Source organism: Lagenorhynchus albirostris, chromosome 9 (genome assembly GCF_949774975.1).
Source record: "Lagenorhynchus albirostris chromosome 9, mLagAlb1.1, whole genome shotgun sequence".
Classification (NCBI taxonomy): domain Eukaryota; kingdom Metazoa; phylum Chordata; class Mammalia; order Artiodactyla; family Delphinidae; genus Lagenorhynchus; species Lagenorhynchus albirostris.
The window spans coordinates 9,170,450-9,192,109 of record NC_083103.1 but is presented as its reverse complement, the minus strand read 5'-3'; the positions used below and the strand labels follow the sequence as shown (position 1 = coordinate 9,192,109).

At 49.2% G+C, this 21,660-nt stretch overlaps 1 protein-coding gene across 6 annotated transcripts in view; it reads right to left on the bottom strand.

The window, feature by feature from the left end:
* AHNAK (AHNAK nucleoprotein) overlaps nt 1-21,660 on the bottom strand; it is a 110,942-nt gene that overhangs the window by 74,356 nt on the left and 14,926 nt on the right. The window contains exon 6 of one of the 6 annotated variants that reach the window (XM_060158962.1): nt 6,703-21,321. The exons of the other annotated variants lie outside the window; for them this stretch is intronic. Coding sequence (XP_060014945.1) covers nt 7,541-21,321 — 13,781 coding nt within the window. The 3' untranslated portion in view covers nt 6,703-7,540. Of the gene's footprint in view, nt 1-6,702; nt 21,322-21,660 lie in introns of those variants that run through there. 6 annotated transcript variants of the gene reach the window in all.

Below are 21,660 nucleotides of genomic sequence, written 5' to 3'. Positions count from 1 at the left end.
TGGACCAGAAACCAGCCAAGTTGCCGGGGTTTCCAGTTTCTGCTACTTACTAGCTGTGTGACCCTGAACATAATTGCTTAACCTCTCTGAGCCTCAGTTTCTATGTCTGAGGAAAGTAATACCCACCTCATAGGGTTGTAGAAATCAAAAGAGATAAAGTGTGTACAATACATATACAATGCCTAACACAAAGTAAGTATTCAATAGAAATGGCTAACACTTCCAGTACTTACTATATGCCAAATACATTATACTGTATGTGTTGACTTACATCCTCCTCACAAAACTGCTATGAGAGAGGTAATGTATCATCACTATTTTATAGATAAGGGAAGTGAGGCACAGAGAGGTTCATTATTCCCTTATTATTCCCTTACTTATTCCCTTCTAGTCTCCTTGAGGAAACGGGCTTTGCCCATAAGTATTTAATAACTGCTTCAGTTCTCAAAAGGTCAAGGCCCTACAAATTTTGAAAGACAGCTTCCATTTCCTAAAACCTCCACAGAAAAAAATTCCCGGGTTCCTCAGGGAAACAGCAATGGCATCAGGGGAAAGGGGGAAAAATGCTTTTTTAAATTTAAAAAAAATTCTTTTTTTTCTGGACACACCCTGACATGCGGGATCTTAGTTCCCCAACCAAGGATGGAAGCCCTGCAGTAGAAGCATGGAGTCCTAACCACTGGACCACCAGAGAAGTCCCAAAATGCTTTTTTTTTTAATTAGTAAGCTTGGATTGACCTAGACAGAGTCACCTCTTCCAGCTCTAAGGGTGGAGACGGATTGCTTCACTTCTCTGAACCTCACTTTTCTATAGCCTTCTGGCCAGGGGCCGAGTGAGAACTCAGCATGAGATCTCAAGAGATGGGCACCTTTTGGACCACCAGTCCCTGTCCCGAGAGAAGCTCTTCATTCTTAACCCTTTCCGATCCTCAGCCCCACTGCTGGGAGGTTTTCCATTAAGGCCAGGTCTCAAGTTTGTGGTGGAAAATAACAGAGATTTTTAAAGGGAATTGAAACCACCGGCCTCAGCAGAATGTTCCACACACATTTGCTCTGGCCCATTCACGGCAGCACCTCTGCTGGCATCAGTCAGCCTTGGGAAGCTCTAGCAAATGCCTGACTCCACGGGGCGATTCAGAGGCTGGTAAACAGCTCTGGCATTCCCAACCCGTGGCAAGCATTCATGCACTGAATTCTTTGTCCTGATGAGGACGGACAGAGAGCTGCTCTGTGGTGCAAAGCCCAAAGCCAGAACTCCAGTTTCCAAACAGCAGCCGGAAAGCACGCCAAGGCCGAGGCACGCAGGCCACCAGCCCTTTCAAGGCCACCAGCCCTTTCAGCCCTATTTTGCTTGCAAAATAAACTTGCCCAAACTTGGACTTCTTTCTTGAAAACTTGGGTTTACTTGTTAATTCCAAAGGGGGAAAAGACTTGGCGCTGTTACAATGGAGAAACTTGGCGATCTCCTCCTTCACCGAGCGATCCAAGTCATGAGGGTCCTGAGCAGTGACCCCACTCCACTTCTGTGGGATCGCTGCCCCAGAACACATAACCTGAACCCAAGCATGAGGAAATATCCTCAGGGAAACCCACACCGAGGGACGTTGCTGCAAAACAACTGGCCCTGTACACTTCAAAAATCTCAGTGTCACAAATGACAACAAAAAGCAAAGGAACTGTTCCAAACTGAAGAAGCTAAAGAGACCATGACAATTAAAGGTCACGTGGGATCACAGGTGGTTGAAGCCTAAATGGGAAAAAAGACATTGCTACAAGGAAATTGTAGTTACTGGGGCAATTGGTAAAATTTAAATATGGGCAATATGTCAGATAATAATAACAATGTTAAGTTTCCTGAATTTGGCTCTTATCTTGTGGTTATATAAGAGAATGTCCATACATGCTGAAGGATTTAGGAGTAAAGGGTCATGATGTTTGCAATTCACTTTCAAATGATTCAGCAGATATAATGATAATCATAACATCGAGAGAGAGAGAGAGAGAGAGAGAGAGAGAGAGAGAGAGAGAGAGAGAGAGAGATTAAAACCAACAAGGTAAAACTGGGAAATCTAAGTGAAAGTTATGTGGATGTTCACTGTGTCATTCTTGCAACTTCTCTGTAGGTCTGAATTCAAAATAAATACACTGTAGGGCTTCCCTGGTGGCCCAGTGGTTGAGAGTCCGCCTGCCGATGCAGGGGACACGGGTTCCTGCCCCGGTCCGGGAAGATCCCACATGCCATGGAGCGGCTGGGCCCGTGAGCCATGGCCGCTGAGCCTGTGCGTCCGGAGCCTGTGCTCCGCAACGGGAGAGGCCACAGCAGTGAGAGGCCCACGTACCACAAAAATAAATAAATACACTGTCAAAAAAACAGGAACGTCAGTTACAAGCTGAGCAGCATCTCTCACGTCACAGCTAACATGCAATGCCGGAGAGCTAAGATGAGACTTGAGAAATGAGACGCACGTGCCAGCAACATGCAAAGTCCTGGGGGTGCAGTGCCTTGGCTTTGGGCCACTAGAGACATAGCAGTATTTCAACAGTGCTGTTGCTCAAAACATTTGAGTTGGTTTACCAGCCACATGGGAAAATTAGTTGCGCTACATTATAATCATGCCTTGTTTTTGACCCCAAACAGCCCCATCCACCTAATTAACCAGCCTTGCTTCTGAAAAGATCATAGACTATTGGAACTGGCAAGGGCCTTAGAGAATGCATGCCTTATCCATGTTACAAATGAGTAAACCGAGGCTCAAAGAGGGGCCTTCACTTGTTCAAGGTCATGGCGAATCCCACTTACTCCCAGGCTAGTGGTCTTTTCAGAGTTTTGTCCTGGGAACCCTGGAGGATCTTCCAGGCCCTTTGGCCATTTGCAGGCCTCAAGAGAGGAAGATTTGTGCTTCCCCAAGGAAATTGTTCCTTTTTTAAATGCACAAGTGATGTTGAGAGCAGTTCCAAAAGAGAGGGGACAAAAATATTCTTAACAGTAAAATTTTCACAGAAGTGTAGCACCTCCCGAGTATAAGTGTGTTTGTTTAAAACAAAAATTGTCGTATTACTTTATGATCATACCTTAGCTACATCCCACATAACCGTGGCTATTTTAAGAAACCTCAATACATAGAAAGTCACACTTGCCAAACAGAAAAATGAGGATGAGGGCATTGTTCCGGTCGTTCTCTATCTCGCCATCCACCCTGAGACCCCTTCTCCGTGCTTCTCTGCCCTGCTCTGTGCCTGGGGAAGGCCGATCCCTCTACCCGCAAGTTCTGGGCTCGGGACTTCCCCGGTGGCGCAGCGAGTAAGACTCAGAATGCAGGAGGCCCGTGTTCGACCCCTGGTCAGGGAACTAGAGCCAACATGCGTGCCGCAACTAAGTTCACATGCCACAACTAAGGAGCCCGCCTACCGCAGCTAAGACCCGGCACAACCAAATAAATAAACTTTTTTTTTAAAAGAAAAGACCTGGGCTCGCTTGCCCTCCAGCGCAAGGCACCAGCAGAAGGAAAGGTCAGGGAGCTTCTTCCTGCTTCTCCTGGCAGGCAGTCCTGGCAGATGCTGTGGCCCCTCGTGGCTAGATTCCAGGAATACCATCTCTTCCCAGGCCCCTTCAGGCCCAGGGGTAGCACCAGCCCCCCGCTGTCCCTGGGGGGTCTCACCACCCCTTGTTGGCTGCTTGGTCCCGGCCCACTACTGCATGAACGGCCGCCGTTAAATTCTCTGTGGCTGAGTTGTCTTCACGAACGTTTCCCGTAGGGACCCTGACACGCACAGAAATGAGTTTGAGCTGGTGAAAAACATACACTGCCTTTTGTGAGCATGGGGTGCATTTCAACATAATTGAATTGGGGACTTCCCTGGCAGTCCAGTGGTTAAGACTCTGCACTCCCAATGCAGGGGGCTCAGGTTCGATCCCTGGTCGGGGAACTAAGATCTCACATGCCGTGGGGTGTGGCCAAAAAAAGTAAAAAAAAAAAAGAAAAAGAATTGAATTTGCCAAACGTCCCCTTAGCCACGCCCACAGTCAGTCACACTGCTTAAAGCAAGGTGCACTGTCAGGCTGCAGGCCCTGCTGTGGCTCCGTGCTGGAACTCCAAGGAAGGACCCAGAACTGGGACCTCAGAGTATTAAGACCTCCTGAATCTGGGCCCTGCAGGACTTCGGGGAATAACTTGGACCATCCCCATCAGGTAGGCGGTGAGAAGGCGTCAGGAAGAACGGAGGAAGGGGGGAACTGAGAGTGGGTGGGCAGAACAAGCGAAGGAAAGCTCGCTGGGATGGGCCCTACATATGCGTCTCCACCCCCTGGCACCTCCTCCATGTTCCCCCTTCCGGTGGTAACAGTCACTGCAGCAGGGAGGGCTCCTGTCCTGTGGTCACTGCCTCCAGCCTGGGCCTGATGTAGGAGGAGGGCAGCTGGGAAGTTTCTCACATTTGAATGGCCCGTTGCCATGTTCCTGATCCATCTGACCCACTACTCCTGACTGTCCCAGCCAATGAGATCTCACCCTGAGAGTCCAGGGAAACATCACCATCATCCTCATCATCCCTGGTAGAAGCGTCACTTACACGTGTGTATTTCCAGTGTTCCAGTGTCCCACATCCATCACATCATTTGGTCTGTGGAGGTCAGCAGAGGAGGATTCTGAGACCAGGGGGGCAGGGACAGCATCTAACCACGTGATGCTCTAAAAATACTTGTTGAATGAATGGACGCTGAGGGCCACACTAGTGTACATCACCGCTTCCTCAAGCTAAAACAAATTTTTTTTAATTGCCATATTATTGGACAATCTGGGTAGTTCTGCCTGGGAGATCTTTCCAGCGTCCCAGTGGGCATCCCCCTGGCTGTGTCCACAAGTGCACCGCACTGTCACCCACTTATCCCCCCTCCAGACGCCAGGACCACACATCTGCACACTCTGTCCCACTCCACACTCATCAGCTTCAGAACAGAGAACTGGGATTTGAGCCGTGGTTGAAAGCAGCACACTTGCGGGGTGCCCAGACCTGGTTAGGACGGAAGGCAGCTGCGTGTAGGCACGTGTGCCAGTGGGCGTGCGCACACTCTAGCTTTCCAGTGTGTGCAGCGGCTCACACCCACCTCCCTAGGACTCCATGCCCACCCTCACGCTCTCAATAAACAAACATACGGCCGTGACACGAATGCTATACCCTTAAATGCGATGCCCTTGCACAGCAGACAACCCAAACACCTGAACAGACAGACTCTGGGCCTGTGGATGCTACCCCTAGTTTATGGGTGAGGAAACTCTTGCCCAATTCACAAAATCAGCTTTTAAAAAGCCACAGGGGCTGGGGGAGGGATAAATTAGGAGTATGGGATTAATAGATACACACTACTATATATAAAATAGATAACCAACAAGGACCTACTGTATAGCACAGGGAACTATATTCAATATTTTGTAATAACTTATAAGGGAAAAGAATCTGGAAAAGAATATATATCTATATATTTATTTATTTATATAAAACCGAATCACTTTGCTATACTCCTGAACTAATACAACATTGTAAATCAACTATACTTCAATACATAAATAAAATTTTTAAAAAATATTTTAAAAAGCCACAGGGGATCAAGCACCTCCCTTGCTACCTATCTCTTTCCAAAAGCAAGAGCCACCCGTGAGCTCCAAAGCCCCCCAGGGACACAGGCTCTGCTGGCTGAGGCGGGAGTGGATGAAGCTGGCAAGGGCCCGTCTGAAATCCAAGCGAGGGCAGGTGGATTTCACGCTGGGCAGGAGATCCCGCTGCTCTGCGCTGAGACCCGCAGATAAGCTGGCTCTGGAGAGGGCAGGAGGGGGTTGGAGCTGGTGTCTCCACTCCAGGGCTGATGGGAGAGGTACAGAGCTGCTTCCACTGGCAGAAAGGAAGCAGCTCTGGGGAATGGCAAGGGGGATGAGCTTGGTTCGATCATTTTGGCCTAATAAGGCGCTGCCCTCTGCCCAGCAATGACCAACATCAGAAGCCAGTTTCTAGAAGGTCCCCCCACTCTGTATTGTCTACAGAGCTGTAAATCAGAAGGGGACTTTTGGACGTCCCTGGCGGTCCAGTGGTTAAGGCTCCGTGCTCCCAATGCAGGGGACCCAGGTTCGATCCCTGGTCGGGGAACTAAGATCCTGCATGCCTCAAGGGAAGGCCAGAAAAAAGGGGGTGGGGGAGGGGACTTCTGTCAGAAGAGATTTTTCATAAAGTTTAGCGCTCACGTGGACTAGAAGGAAGCATAAGGACATGTGATTCGAGATCAGCACCCTTATTTCGAAGGGGAAACTGAGGCCCAGAAGGGCAGGTAACGAGGCCAGCCAGCAAACCTACAGCCAAGTTTGGAACAGCTGGCAGGCCTGTGGCCCACGGTCAGATCCCTTTCTGCCATTCCACAGGCCTTTTCTTCCCTTCATGTCTGAACCATGTCTGAATCGTATATTCCTATCTGAGGATGCCGAGTTGGTGGGCAGGTCCTGGGGCTCGGGCTGCCAGCGTGCCCAGCCTCTCTTGATATCTCAGCAATGGTACAACCAGCCTCACCATGAGAATCGAGAAGCAAAGAATCCCTCCCATCACCCACTAATGCAACTAGCAACGCCACTGAGGGAACCCAGTCTGACCTGTCAGGGCTGGGTATGCAGCCTCCCTAGGCCTCATCCTCCCATTACAGAATATAAAAGGCACAGGACATCCGGGTTAATAAACAGCTTTATTTGCCCTTGACAGCATCAATTTTCTTACATTCTCAATTAATTTGCCATTAAAGTGCTGGAAATTTCCTTAATCACGATAACATTTGTTAAAAGAAATCAGAATTAATATCAGGAACGTGGCGATCACAAAGAAAACATTTCTCTTACAACACACAGAATGGAAGGCCCTCGTGTCGAGTCGGTGGGTTGGCTAATTTGCAAACAGACTCTAAATTCCCTCTCATCGCGAGCACCAAACGGGCTGGGACCGCCACCCCTGGGGAAGAAAAAGCAACGCTAAAGAGTTCTAGAAACACCCACACGCCCTGCCTGGCGGCTCCTCTCAGCCATCTTGGGATGTTTCCTGTTTGAGTAGATCCGGACGGCAGGAGAAATGAAGGTCTGGCCCCCCTCTACTGCCTTCTCCACCCCCCACCCTGACTAACAGAAGCCCCAAAAGTCATTACAATGAAAAAGTGGGTTTCCATGACCCCAACGCTAACAATGTTCAGTAAAAATGAGGATAATAAACACAAAAGCTTGCTTAGTAAACAGGAGCTCTCAGCGTTCAATGCAAAAACAAAAACCTGAAATCTTAAGGCAAATACTGTCGACTTTGCACACGGGCTGGACGAAGAACTTAGAACTCTTGACCTATCTGTAAAGCTCCAGGAGGAGCCTAAAGGCGCTGGTCTTTTCAGCGCTCGCCCCTGCCAGAGGCCAGGTGTTTGCGTTACTGCTGAGGCTGTCGGCGTGTTTCTCTTTGGAGTTTATATACAAACTCACCCAAGGCTGATGTATTTTTATACATATATGTACACACACACAGAGGCCTGCTACTCTTTCTTTGTGGAAACTGTCAGCTCCACCTCGGGAAGCTGGATGCCAACTTTAGTCCCACTGTCACTGCTAGAAGATATCAGTTGGGACTTCTTAGAGGCCAAGGACACTCCACTCCCCTGTAACTTGCCTGCCTCATCATCACTCCCAGTCACCTCATAATGACCTTTGCTCTTTGACCCCAATCCACCAAAGGTACCAAATTTCAGCTTCCCATGTTTCCCTTTGACTTTCCCGCCTTCCAGCAACACTTCCCCACCTTCAAACTCCAAAGTTCCCGGAGGGGTAGAAGATGCAGAATGCTCCCTTTCTTCACTGAAGGAATTTGAGCGGTGCTGTGCCTTCTTGCTTTTGAATAAGGAGAATTTGCCTTTGGGCGAAGACGTTTCGACTTCTGCCTCTCCTTCCAGAGAGCCTAGGCTGGCCTTGGAGCTCTTCAGGTCACCTTTGGACCCTGGAATGGACGCTTCCGGTGAGCCGGTGACACCAGGTTTCCCTTTAGGTTTGGAAAAGTTGAACTTGGGCATTTTGATTTTGGACTTTTTAAGTTTTACATCAGACTCTTCCCACTCGGCCTCTCCGGCACCAGACTGGACACTGGCCTCCGCTTTAGGGAAGTTAATATCCACCCCTACTTCTCTGCCAACCAGCTCACGGCCAGAGAAGGTGAACTTGGGGATCTTCATCTTGGGGAATGTTACTTTTCCAGATCCGCTTTCCAAGTGATCTTGAGGCCCAGACACGCTCAGCCCAGGACCCTGAAGTCCAATCGGGTCTCCTTTGACACCTTCTATCTTTGGTCCTGAGAAATGAAGTCCTCCGGCAAACTTAGGTGCATCCAGGTTGAGAGCAGAGGAGACCTGGGGTCCTTTCCACTCCCCGCCGGAACCTTTGACGCTCACATGCCCCTCACCCAGGCTGATATCTGGGGCACTGACACCCCCTGAAACATCCATGCCTCCTTTGATTTTCGGGCCTTTCAAGCTGACACCAAAATCTGACTCAGGAGATGCCACGTTAAAGGAAGGCCCTTTCATGCCAATGTCAGGAAGGGCCCCGTGGAAACCTATTCCTGAACCTTTCAGATCACCTTTGATTTCAGGACCAGAAATATGCCCGGTTGGGAGTTTCACATTCACACCTGGCAGCTCCACCTCACATCTGGATGACTTAATTCCAGGCGTCTGGAGGTTTCCTTCTAGGCCTTGAACACTGATGCCCGGAAGACCTCCTCCAACTGTGGGGCCTTTCATGTCACCACTGGCCCCGAGGCTGCCTTTTGCTTTTGGTCCTTCCAAGTTCAAGTCCACATCTGGTGCTGAGATTTGAGGGCCAGAGATCTGAGGCCCTTTCAGGTTCGGGCCTCTGAGGTTCAAATCTATGCCGGGCCCCTTTAGTTCTCCAGCGACTTGTGGCCCCTTGACGCCGATGTCCAAGTCGGACCCTGGAGCGGAGATGCCAAACTGGGGCAGCTTCATCTTAGGAAGTTTGACACCACCTTCAGGTGCCTCCAAGCTTAGGTCAGGAGCACCTACTGATACTTCAGGACACTTGATGTCACCAGAGACAGCCAGGTCTCCCTGCAGGCTCGGTCCCTTCAGGGTCACATCTGGCGCACCGACATCAAGCATTGCTGTGGCATCAGTTCCAGGCACTTTCATACCATCACCTTCCACCTTCACCTTTCCACCGACACCTCTGAGGTCAAGCCCAGGAGCGTGCACCTTCATGCTGGGAACAGATACATCCAGGCCTCCCTTCAAACTTGGTCCTTTCGAGTTCAGGTCAAGGTCAGGTCCAGAGACTTTTGGCGCAGAGAGGTTCACTGAAGGCAAGTCTATTTTGGGCCCTTTCAGAGACACATCGGGCCCTTCAAGCTTAACATCTGGTGCGCTCAAGCCTCCTTCTAGAGAGGGCAGCTGGACCTCAGCGCCCCCACCCTCCATCTTCACACCAGGGACGCCGATCTTGGGCATCGAAAACTTGGGGAACTTAATTTTCGATTCTGGACCTTGCAGATCTACGTCTGGTCCTTCCAGTCCCACACTGGGGACATCACCCTTTATCTTTGGTCCTTTCAAGTTAACATTCACATCAGGGATGGAGACTTGAGGGGCAGAAATGCTGAATGATGGTGCTTTGACTTTAGCATCTGGGCCTTCAGTGTTGATGTCAGATGCATCCAAGTTCACCTGCACCCTGGGGCCTTTCAAGTCGCCCTCTATTTTTGGCCCTGAGACATCCACACCTGGCACCTTGAACTTGGGAGCCTTCAGCTTGATGTCAGGACCTTCCACGTTAGTCTCTGGTGAGGAAACATCCAGGTCAGGTGCCTGGATTTCACCCCCCATTTTGGGGCCAGGGAGGGAAGCTTCAGCTTTAAATTTAGGTGACTTAATGTCAAATTCGACATCTGGAAAGTACATTTTTCCAAACATAGGTTTCTTGGTCTTGGGAGATTTCGCGTCGACTTTAAGTGAGGCATCCGGCCCTGCAACGTTGACATCTACATCAGGAGACTTGAGGCTGGCATCAATCTCACCCCCAGGAGCATTCACATCAAATCCTTGTTTTTTGGCCTTAATTTTAGGACCACTCATGTGAATTTTAGGCATTTTAAACTTACTCTTCTTGCCCTTGCCACCAACACCAATTTCAGGAGCCTCAACATTCAGCTCTGCCTCAGGAACTGTCACATCGAGGGAAGGTGATTTGAAGTCAGGTTTGGGGCTTTTGGCCCCAAACCCAAACTTGGGCTTCTTAAATTTGGGAATTTTCACATCTGGCCCCTCAGTGTTAATATCTGGGCTCTCCACGTGTACATCTAAGCTTGGAGCTTCGAAATCAACTTTGGGTCCCTTGAGGTCCAGTTCACCGCCTTCTAATTTGGGACCAGAAACTCCAATTTTGGGTGCCTTGAGATGCAAATCAGTATCAGGCGCAGTTACTTTAGGGGCAGATATATCCAGTGAGGGCATCTTCAAATGTGGGCCACTGAGTTTGGCATCAGGGCCTTCAAGATCCAGACCTGGACCTTTAAGGTCTACTTTGGGGCCTTTGAAAGTCCCTTCAATCTTAGGGACAGACACATCGAAATCTCCTTTGCCTGTGGATCCTTTCAAATCCAGGTCGACATCAGGCACGGAGATTTTGGGAGCTTTGATGTTCATCTCCGGCATCTTGAACTTGGGGCCTTTCAGTTTCGCATCTGGACCTTCAATATCCACATCTGGAACATCAATGTCCACCTTGGGTCCTGAAACGTCAATGTCAGCCTTAGGCAGGTTCACATCCACTTCTGGACCCTCTCCTTTGAAGCCAGGCATGCTGAACTTGGGCATTTTCACCTTAGGCATCTTCAGGTGCCAGTCTGGGCCATGAACGTCCACATCTGGAACATCAATGTCCACTCTGGGGCCCTTGACATCAACTTCGGGGCCCTTGAGGTCACCTTCCATCTTAGGCAGAGAAACATCCACATCTCCCTTTACTTTGGGTCCTTTCAGGTTTAAGTCAATGCCAGGCATGGGGATCTTAGGGGCTTTGATGTTCACCTCTGGCATCTTGAACTTGGGGCCCTTCAGTTTCGCATCTGGACCTTCAATATCCACATCTGGAACATCAATGTCCACCTTGGGTCCTGAGACGTCAATGTCAGCCTTGGGCAGGGTCACATCCACTTCGGGGCCCTCTCCTTTGAAGCCAGGCACACCAATCCTGGGCGCCTTGAGATGCAGGTCAGGCATTTTAAACTTGGGGCCCTTCAGTTTCCCTTCTGGACCATTAATGTCAAAATCAGGAGTGTCTATGTCCAGCTTAGGGCCTTTAACATCTATTTTGGGGCCTTTCAGATCTCCTTCCAGTTTAGGGATGGAAGTGTCCAAATCTCCTTTTATCTTAGGTCCTTTCAAGTTCAAATCAATGTCACTCATGGAGATTTGTGGGGTTTTAAAATGGACATCAGGCATCTTAAATTTGGGTCCTTTGAGTTTCCCTTCAGGACCTTCAATGTCCACCTCTGGCCCTTGCAGATCACCTTCTACCTTAGGCAGTGAAAAGTCCACATCCCCCTTTACCTTTGGCCCTTTCAGACTTAAGTCAAAGTCAGGCATGGAGATCTTGGGGGCTTTAATGTTCATCTCTGGCATCTTAAATTTAGGCCCCTTCAGTTTTCCATCTGGACCTTCAATACTGATATCAGGAGTGTCAGTGTCCAGTTTGGGGCTCTTGATGTCCACCTCAGGGGACTTGAAATCACCCTCAACTTTGGGCAGAGAGATATCAACATCACCCTTCATTTTGGGGCCCTTCAGGTTAAAGTCAAGGTCAGGCATGGAGATTTTAGGGGCTTTTATGTTCATCTCCGGCATCTTGAATTTAGAGCCCTTCAGTTTTGCATCTGGACCTTCAATATTTACATCTGGAACATCAACGTCCACCTTGGGTCCTGAGACGTCAATGTCAGCCTTAGGCAGGTTCACATCCACTTCGGGGCCCTCTCCTTTGAAACCAGGCATGCTGAACTTGGGCATTTTCACCTTAGGCATCTTCAGATGCCAGTCTGGGCCATGAACGTCCACATCTGGAACATCAATGTCCACTCTGGGGCCCTTGACATCAACTTCGGGGCCCTTGAGGTCACCTTCCACCTTAGGCAGAGAAACATCCACGTCTCCCTTTACTTTGGGTCCTTTCAGGTTTAAGTCAATGCCAGGCATGGAGATCTTAGGAGCTTTGATGTTCACCTCTGGCATCTTGAACTTGGGGCCCTTCAGTTTTGCATCTGGACCTTCTGTATTCACGTCTGGAACATCAATGTCCACCTTGGGTCCTGAGACATCAATGTCAGCTTTAGGCAGGTTCACATCCACTTCTGGGCCCTCTCCTTTGAAGCCAGGCATGCTGAACTTGGGCATTTTCACCTTAGGCATCTTCAGGTGCCAGTCTGGGCCATGCACATCCACATCTGGGACATCTATGTCCACTTTGGGACCTTTGACGTCAACTTCAGGGCTCTTGAGGTCACCTTCAACTTTGGGCAGAGTAACACCCACATCACCCTTTACGTTGGGGCCCTCCAGATTCAGGTCAACGTTAGGCATGGAGATCTTGGGTGCCTTGAGGTGCAGGTCAGGCATTTTAAACTTGGGGCCCTTCAGTTTCCCTTCTGGACCATGAACATCAATGTCAGGAGTGTCTATGTCCACCTTGGGTCCTGAGACATCAATGTCGGCCTTGGGCAGGTTCACATCCACTTCAGGCCCCTCTCCCTTGAAGCTGGGCATGCTGATCTTGGGCATTTTTATCTTGGGCATCTTCAGGTGCCAGTCTGGGCCATGAACGTCCACATCTGGAGCATCAATGTCCACTTTGGGACCTCTGATGTCAACTTCAGGGGCCTTTAGGTCACCTTCCACCTTAGGCACAGAAACATCCACATCTCCTTTCACCTTAGGACCTTTCAGGTGCAAATCAAAGTCAGGCATGGAGATCTTGGGGGCTTTGATGTTCATCTCAGGCATCTTGAACTTGGGGCCCTTCAGTTTCACATCTGGACCTTCAATATCCGTATCTGGAATATCAACGTCCACCTTGGGTCCTGAGACATCAACGTCAGCCTTGGGCAGGTTCACATCCACTTCTGGGCCCTCTCCTCTGAAGCCAGGCATGCTGAACTTGGGCATTTTTATCTTGGGCATCTTCGGGTGCCAGTCTGGGCCATGCATGTCCACATCTGGGACATCAATATCCACTTTGGGGCCTTTGAGGTCAACGTCAGGGGCGTTTAGTTCACCTTCCACCTTAGGCACAGAAACATCCACATCTCCTTTCACCTTAGGACCTTTCAGGTGCAAATCAAAGTCAGGCATGGAGATCTTGGGGGCTTTGATGTTCATCTCTGGCATCTTGAACTTAGGACCTTTCAACTTTCCCTCAGGTCCTTCAATGTTAACATCAGGGCCTTCAATGTCAACATCAGGGCCTTCAATGTCCACCTTGGGTCCTGACATGTCAATGTTGGTCTTGGGTAGGTTCACATCCACTTCTGGCCCCTCTCCTTTGAAGCCGGGCATGCTGATCTTGGGCATTTTTATCTTGGGCATCTTCAGGTGCCAATCAGGGCCTTGAACATCCACATCTGGAGCATCAATATCCACTTTGGGACCTTTGATGTCGATCTCAGGGCCTTTCAGATCTCCTTCAGTCTTGGGAAGGGTAACATCTATATCACCCTTCACCTTGGGCCCCTTCAGGTTTAAGTCAATGTTAGGCATGGAGATCTTGGGCGCCTTCAGGTGCATCTCTGGCATCTTGAATTTGGGCCCCTTCAATTTCCCCTCTGGGCCTTCAATGTTAATATCAGGAGTTTCAATGTCCACTTTGGGGCCCTTGATGTCCACCTCAGGGGCCTTGAGGTCACCTTCCACTTTTGGCAAAGACACATCCACATCACCCTTTAGTTTGGGGCCCTTCAGGTTAAAGTCAAGGTCAGGCATGGACATTTTGGGAGCTTTGATATTCATCTCTGGCATCTTGAATTTGGGGCCCTTCAGTTTCGCATCTGGACCTTCAATATTCACATCTGGGGCATCAATGTCCACTTTGGGGCCAGAAATACCAATGTCAGCTTTGGGCAGGTTCACATCCACTTCGGGGCCCTCTCCTTTGAAGCCAGGCATGCTGAACTTGGGCATTTTCACCTTGGGCATCTTCAGGTGCCAGTCAGGGCCTTGAACATCCACATCTGGGACATCAACGTCCACTTTGGGCCCTCTGATGTCCACACCTGGCACGTTCATTTCACCTTCTATCTTGGGCACCGACACATCCACATCCCCTTTGACTTTGGGGCCTTTCAAGTGTAAGTCCACATCAGGCATGGAGACCTTGGGAGCTTTGATATTCATATCAGGCATCTTGAATTTGGGACCTTTTAAGCCTCCCTCTAGACCTTCCACATTGATTTCTGGGCCCTCAATGTCCACTCTGGGACCCTCTACGTTGATGTCTCCTTTTGGCAGATCCACAGCCATATCTGGCCCTTCTGCTTTTAAGCCGGGCACACTGAACTTGGGCATTTTCATCTTGGGCATTTTCAAATTCCAGTCTGGACCATGAACATCCACATCAGGTGCATCAAGATGAACTTCTGGTGCCGTAATGTCCACTTTGGGTCCTTTAAAATCACCTTCTAAATTAGGACCTGCAACATCTAAGTCTCCTTTGACTTTAGGACCTTTCAGGTTTAACTCCACATCAGGCATAGACACTTTAGGAGACGAAATACTCAAGAAAGGCATTTTGAACTTGGATCCTTTCACTTTTCCTTGGACCTCAATATCGGGAGCATTAAGGTCAACTTTTGGACCTGTTACATCAATATCTGGCTTTTTGACTTTGACATCTACCTCGGGTGTCTGAACTTTGGAGCCTGAAAAATTAAATTTGGGAAGCTTAAAACGAGATTTCTTTGACTTGCCTTCAACATTGAGCTTAGGACCAGAAATGTCCGCTTCTGGGCCCTTTACATCTAACTTGGGAGCTTTAATGTCACCTTCCAATTTGGGTCCAGAAACATCAACATCTCCCTTAAGTTTTGAGCCTTTCAAATTCAGGTCAATTTCTGGCATGGAGATCTTGGGCATGTTTACATGCACATCAGGCATCTTCAGCTTTGGACCTTTTAATTTGCCTTCTGGGCCATGAATATCAATATCTGGTGCATCTACATCTATCTTCGGGCCTTTGATGTCAAGAGAAGGCCCTTTCAAATCACCTTCTACATTTGGAAGTGAAATATCCACCTCTCCTTTCATTTTAGGGCCTTTAAGATCAAGGTCCAAATCTGGCATTGATATCTTAGGAGTTTTGATATTCATCTCTGGCATCTTGAACTTGGGACCCTTCAGTTTCGCATCTGGACCTTCAATATTCACATCTGGGGCATCAATGTCCACCTTGGGTCCTGAGACGTCTATGTCAGCCTTGGGCAGGTTCACATCCACTTCTGGGCCCTCTCCTCTGAAGCCAGGCATGCTGATCTTGGGCATTTTTATCTTGGGCATCTTCAGGTGCCAGTCTGGGCCATGAACGTCCACATCTGGAGCATCAATGTCCACTTTGGGGCCTTTCATGTCAACTTCAGGAACTTTAAGCTCACCTTCCACTTTTGGTAAGGACACATCCACATCACCCTTCACTTTGGGGCCCTTCAGATTAAAATCAATGTCAGGCATGGAGATCTTGGGGGCTTTGATGTTCATCTCTGGCATCTTGAACTTAGGACCTTTCAACTTTCCCTCTGGTCCTTCAATATTAACATCAGGGCCTTCGATGTCCACCTTGGGTCCTGACACATCAATGTCAGCTTTGGGCAGATTCACATCCACTTCTGGGCCCTCTGCTTTGAAGCCAGGCATGCTGATCTTGGGCATTTTCATCTTGGGCATCTTCAGGTGCCAGTCTGGGCCTTGAACATCCACATCAGGGACATCAATGTCCACTTTGGGGCCTTTGACGTCAACTTCGGGGCCCTTGAGGTCACCTCCCACTTCAGGCACAGAAACATCCACATCTCCTTTCACCTTAGGACCTTTCAGGTGCAAATCAAAGTCAGGCATGGAGATCTTGGGGGCTTTGATGTTCATCTCAGGCATCTTGAACTTAGGACCCTTCAACTTTCCTTCTGGCCCTTCAATGTTAACAACAGGGCCTTCAATGTCCACTTTGGGTCCTGACACATCAATGTCGGCCTTGGGCAGGTTCACATCCACTTCGGGGCCCTCTCCTCTGAAGCCAGGCATGCTGAACTTGGGCATTTTCATCTTGGGCATCTTTAGGTGCCAGTCGGGGCCTTGAACATCCACATCAGGGACATCAATGTCCACTTTGGGGCCTTTGAGGTCAACTTCAGGTCCTTTAAAATCTCCCTCTACCTTGGGGCATGTGATATCCACATCTCCTTTCATCTTTGGACCTGTTAGATTAAGATCAATATCTGGCATGGGTATCTTTGGAGTCTTAAAATGCATTTCAGGCATTTTAAACTTTGGACTTTTCCACTTTTCTTCTGGTCCTTCAATGTTAACAACAGGGCCTTCAATGTCCACTTTGGGTCCTGACACATCAATGTTGGCCTTGGGCAGGTTCACATCCACTTCTGGGCCCTCTCCTCTGAAGCCAGGCATGCTGATCTTGGGCATTTTCATCTTGGGCATCTTCGGGTGCCAGTCTGGGCCATGCATGTCCACATCTGGGACATCAACGTCCACTTTGGGGCCTTTGAGGTCAACGTCAGGGGCCCTCAGGTCACCTTCCACCTTAGGCACAGAAACATCCACATCTCCTTTCACCTTAGGACCTTTCAGGTGCAAATCAAAGTCAGGCATGGAGATCTTGGGGGCTTTGATGTTCATCTCTGGCATCTTGAACTTAGGACCTTTCAACTTTCCCTCTGGTCCTTCAATATTAACATCAGGGCCTTCAATGTCCACCTTGGGTCCTGACACATCAATGTCAGCCTTGTGCAGGTTCACATCCACTTCAGGGCCCTCTCCTTTGAAGCCAGGCATGCTGAACTTGGGCATTTTCATCTTGGGCATCTTCAGGTGCCAATCAGGGCCTTGAACATCCACATCTGGGACATCAACATCCACTCTGGGGCCTTTGATGTCCACATCTGGCACATTCATTTCACCTTCTGTCTTGGGCACAGACACATCCACATCCCCTTTGACTTTGGGGCCTTTCAAGTGTAAGTCCACATCAGGCATGGAGATCTTGGGGGCCTTGAAGTGCATCTCAGGCATCTTAAACTTGGGACCCTTAAGCTTTCCTTCTGGCCCCTCCAGGCTCACATCTGGGGTTTCAATGTCCACCTTGGGTCCTGAGACGTCTATGTCAGCTTTGGGCAGGTTCACATCCATTTCAGGGCCCTCACCTCTGAAGCCAGGCATGCTGAATTTGGGCATTTTCATCTTGGGCATCTTCAGGTGCCAGTCGGGGCCTTGAACATCAACATCTGGGAGATCAACGTCCACTTTGGGGCCTTTAATGTCCACATCGGGCACTTTCATTTCACCTTCTATCTTGGGCACTGACACATCCACATCCCCTTTGACTTTGGGGCCTTTCAAGTTTAAGTCCACATCAGGCATGGAGATCTTGGGGGCCTTGAAGTGCATCTCAGGCATCTTAAACTTGGGACCCTTAAGCTTTCCTTCTGGCCCCTCCAGGCTCACATCTGGGGTTTCAATGTCCACCTTGGGTCCTGAGACGTCTATGTCAGCTTTGGGCAGGTTCACATCCATTTCAGGGCCCTCTCCTCTGAAGCCAGGCATGCTGAATTTGGGCATTTTCATCTTGGGCATCTTCAGGTGCCAGTCGGGGCCTTGAACATCAACATCTGGGAGATCAACGTCCACTTTGGGGCCTTTAATGTCCACATCGGGCACTTTCATTTCACCTTCTATCTTGGGCACTGACACATCCACATCCCCTTTGACTTTGGGGCCTTTCAAGTTTAAGTCCACATCAGGCATGGAGATCTTGGGGGCCTTGAAGTGCATCTCAGGCATCTTAAACTTGGGACCCTTAAGCTTTCCTTCTGGCCCCTCCAGGCTCACATCTGGGGTTTCAATGTCCACCTTGGGTCCTGAGACGTCTATGTCAGCTTTGGGCAGGTTCACATCCATTTCAGGGCCCTCTCCTCTGAAGCCAGGCATGCTGAATTTGGGCATTTTCATCTTGGGCATCTTCAGGTGCCAATCAGGGCCTTGAACATCCACATCTGGGACATCAACGTCCACTTTGGGCCCTCTGATGTCCACATCGGGCACTTTCATTTCACCTTCTATCTTGGGCACAGACACATCCACATCCCCTTTGACTTTGGGGCCTTTCAAGTTTAAGTCCACATCAGGCATGGAGATCTTGGGGCCCTTGAAGTGCATCTCAGGCATCTTAAACTTGGGACCCTTAAGCTTTCCTTCCGGCCCCTCCAGGCTCACATCTGGGGTTTCAATGTCCACCTTGGGTCCTGAGACATCAATGTCTGCCTTGGGCAGGTTTACATCCACATCTGAGCCTTGGCCTTTGAAGCCAGGCATGCTGAATTTAGGCATTTTCATCTTGGGCATCTTCAGGTGCCAGTCGGGGCCTTGAACATCCACATCTGGAACATCAACGTCCACTTTGGGGCCTCTGATGTCCACACCTGGCACGTTCATTTCACCTTCTGTCTTGGGCACAGACACATCCACATCCCCTTTGACTTTGGGGCCTTTCAAGTGTAAGTCCACATCTGGCATGGAGATCTTGGGGGCCTTGAAGTGTATCTCAGGCATCTTAAACTTAGGTCCTTTCAACTTTGCATCAGGACATTCTTGATCAACATCAGGAACCTCCACATCCACATAGGGACCTTTCAAATCTCCCTCCCATTTTGGCACAGACACTTCCACATCCCCTTTGACTTTGGGGCCTTTCAAGTGTAAGTCTACATCAGGCATGGAAATCTTGGGGGCTTTGAAGTGCATGTCTGGCATCTTAAACTTAGGGCCTTTCAACTTTGCATCAGGACCTTCCAGGTCAACGTCAGGCACCTCCACATCCACACTAGGACCTTTGAGATCACCTTCTATTTCTGGCACAGAAGCATCCATCTCTCCTTTCAGTTTGGGTCCCTTCAAATTCAAGTCCACATCTGGCATGGATATCTTGGGAGCTTTGATATTCAACTTAGGCATCTTAAATTTAGAACCTTTTAATTTTCCTTCTGGTCCCTCAATATCCAAATCAGGAGTATCAATGTCCACTTTGGGGCCAGAAACATTAATGTCAGCCTTTGGTAGATTCACATCTACATCGGGGCCCTCTCCTCTGAAGCCAGGCATGCTGAACTTGGGCATTTTCACCTTGGGCATCTTCAGGTGCCAGTCGGGGCCTTGAACGTCCACATCTGGGACCTCAACGTCCACTTTGGGGCCTCTGATGTCCACATCTGGCACTTTCATTTCACCTTCTATCTTGGGCCCAGACACATCCACATCCCCCTTGACTTTGGGGCCTTTCAAGTTTAAGTCCACATCAGGCATGGAGATCTTGGGGGCTTTGAAGTGCATCTCAGGCATCTTAAACTTGGGACCCTTAAGCTTTCCTTCTGGACAGTCAACATCTATATCACCAACATCCACATCCATTTTAGGGGATTTTATGTCAATTCCAGGACCTTTCAAGTCTCCTTCCACTTTGGGAAGAGAAACATCTACATCAGTTTTCAGTTTAGGGGCTTTCAGGTTAAGTCCAACATCAGGCATAGAGATTTTGTGTGTTTGTATATGCATGCTTGGCATCTTGAACTTGGAACCCTTTAGTTTCCCCTCTGGACCTTCAATATTCACATCTGGAACATCAATGTCCACCTTGGGTCCTGAGACGTCAATGTCAGCCTTGGGTAGGTTCACATCTACATCGGGGCCCTCTCCTTTGAAGCCAGGCATGCTGATCTTGGGCATTTTTATCTTGGGCATCTTCAGGTGCCAGTCTGGACCATGAACTCCCACATCTGGTGCATTAATGTCTACTTTTGTACCTTCGGTGTCAATGTCAGGAGCTTTAATCTCTCCTTCTACTTTTGGAACCGTAACATCATAATCTCCTTTCATTTTATGGCCTTTCAGATGCAGACTAACATCAGGCATGGATATCTTCTGAGGCTTTATATTCATTTCTGGCAACTTAAATTTAGGACCTTTTAGTTTTGCATCTGGACCTTCAATATTCACATTTGGAACTTCAACATCCACCTTGGGTCCTGAGACATCAACGTCAGCCTTGTGCAGGTTCACATCCACTTCAGGGCCCTCTCCTTTGAAGCCAGGCATGCTGAACTTGGGCATTTTCATCTTGGGCATCTTCAGGTGCCAATCAGGGCCTTGAACATCCACATCTGGGACCTCAACGTCCACTTTGGGCCCTCTGATGTCCACATCTGGCACTTTCATTTCACCTTCTATCTTGGGCACAGACACATCCACATCCCCTTTGACTCTGGGGCCTTTCAAGTGTAAGTCCACATCAGGCATGGAGACTTTGGGGCCCTTGAAGTGCATCTCAGGCATCTTAAACTTGGGACCCTTAAGCTTTCCTTCTGGCCCCTCAAGGTTCACATCTGGGGCTTCAATGTCCACCTTGGGTCCTGAGACGTCAATGTCAGCCTTGTGCAGGTTCACATCCACTTCAGGGCCCTCTCCTCTGAAGCCAGGCATGCTGAACTTGGGCATTTTCATCTTGGGCATCTTCAGGTGCCAGTCGGGGCCTTGAACGCCCACATCTGGAGCATCAACGTCCACTTTGGGGCCTTTGATGTCCACATCTGGCACGTTCATTTCACCTTCTGTCTTGGGCACAGACACATCCACACCCCCTTTGACTTTAGGGCCTTTCAAGTGTAAGTCCACATCAGGTATGGAGACTTTGGGGCCCTTGAAGTGCATCTCAGGCATCTTAAACTTGGGACCCTTAAGCTTTCCTTCTGGCCCCTCAAGGCTCACATCTGGGGCTTCAATGTCCACCTTGGGTCCTGACACATCAATGTCAGCCTTGGGTGGTTTCACGTCCACTTCAGGGCCCTCTCCTTTGAAGCCAGGCATGCTGAACTTGGGCATTTTCATCTTGGGCATCTTCAGGTGCCAATCAGGGCCTTGAACATCCACATCTGGGACATCAACATCCACTCTGGGGCCTTTGATGTCCACATCTGGCACTTTCATTTCACCTTCTATCTTGGGCACAGACACATCCACATCCCCTTTGACTTTGGGGCCTTTCAAGTTTAAGTCCACATCAGACATGGAGATCTTGGGGGCCTTGAAGTGCATCTCAGGCATCTTAAACTTGGGACCCTTAAGCTTTCCTTCTGGCCCCTCAAGGTTCACATCTGGGGCTTCAATGTCCACCTTGGGTCCTGAGACCTCAATGTCAGCCTTGGGCTGTTTCATGTCCACATCTGGGCCCTCGCCTTTGAAGCCTGGCATGCTGAATTTAGGCATTTTCATCTTGGGCATCTTCAGACTCCAGTCTGCATCCTGAACTTCCACATCTGGTGCTTTAACAT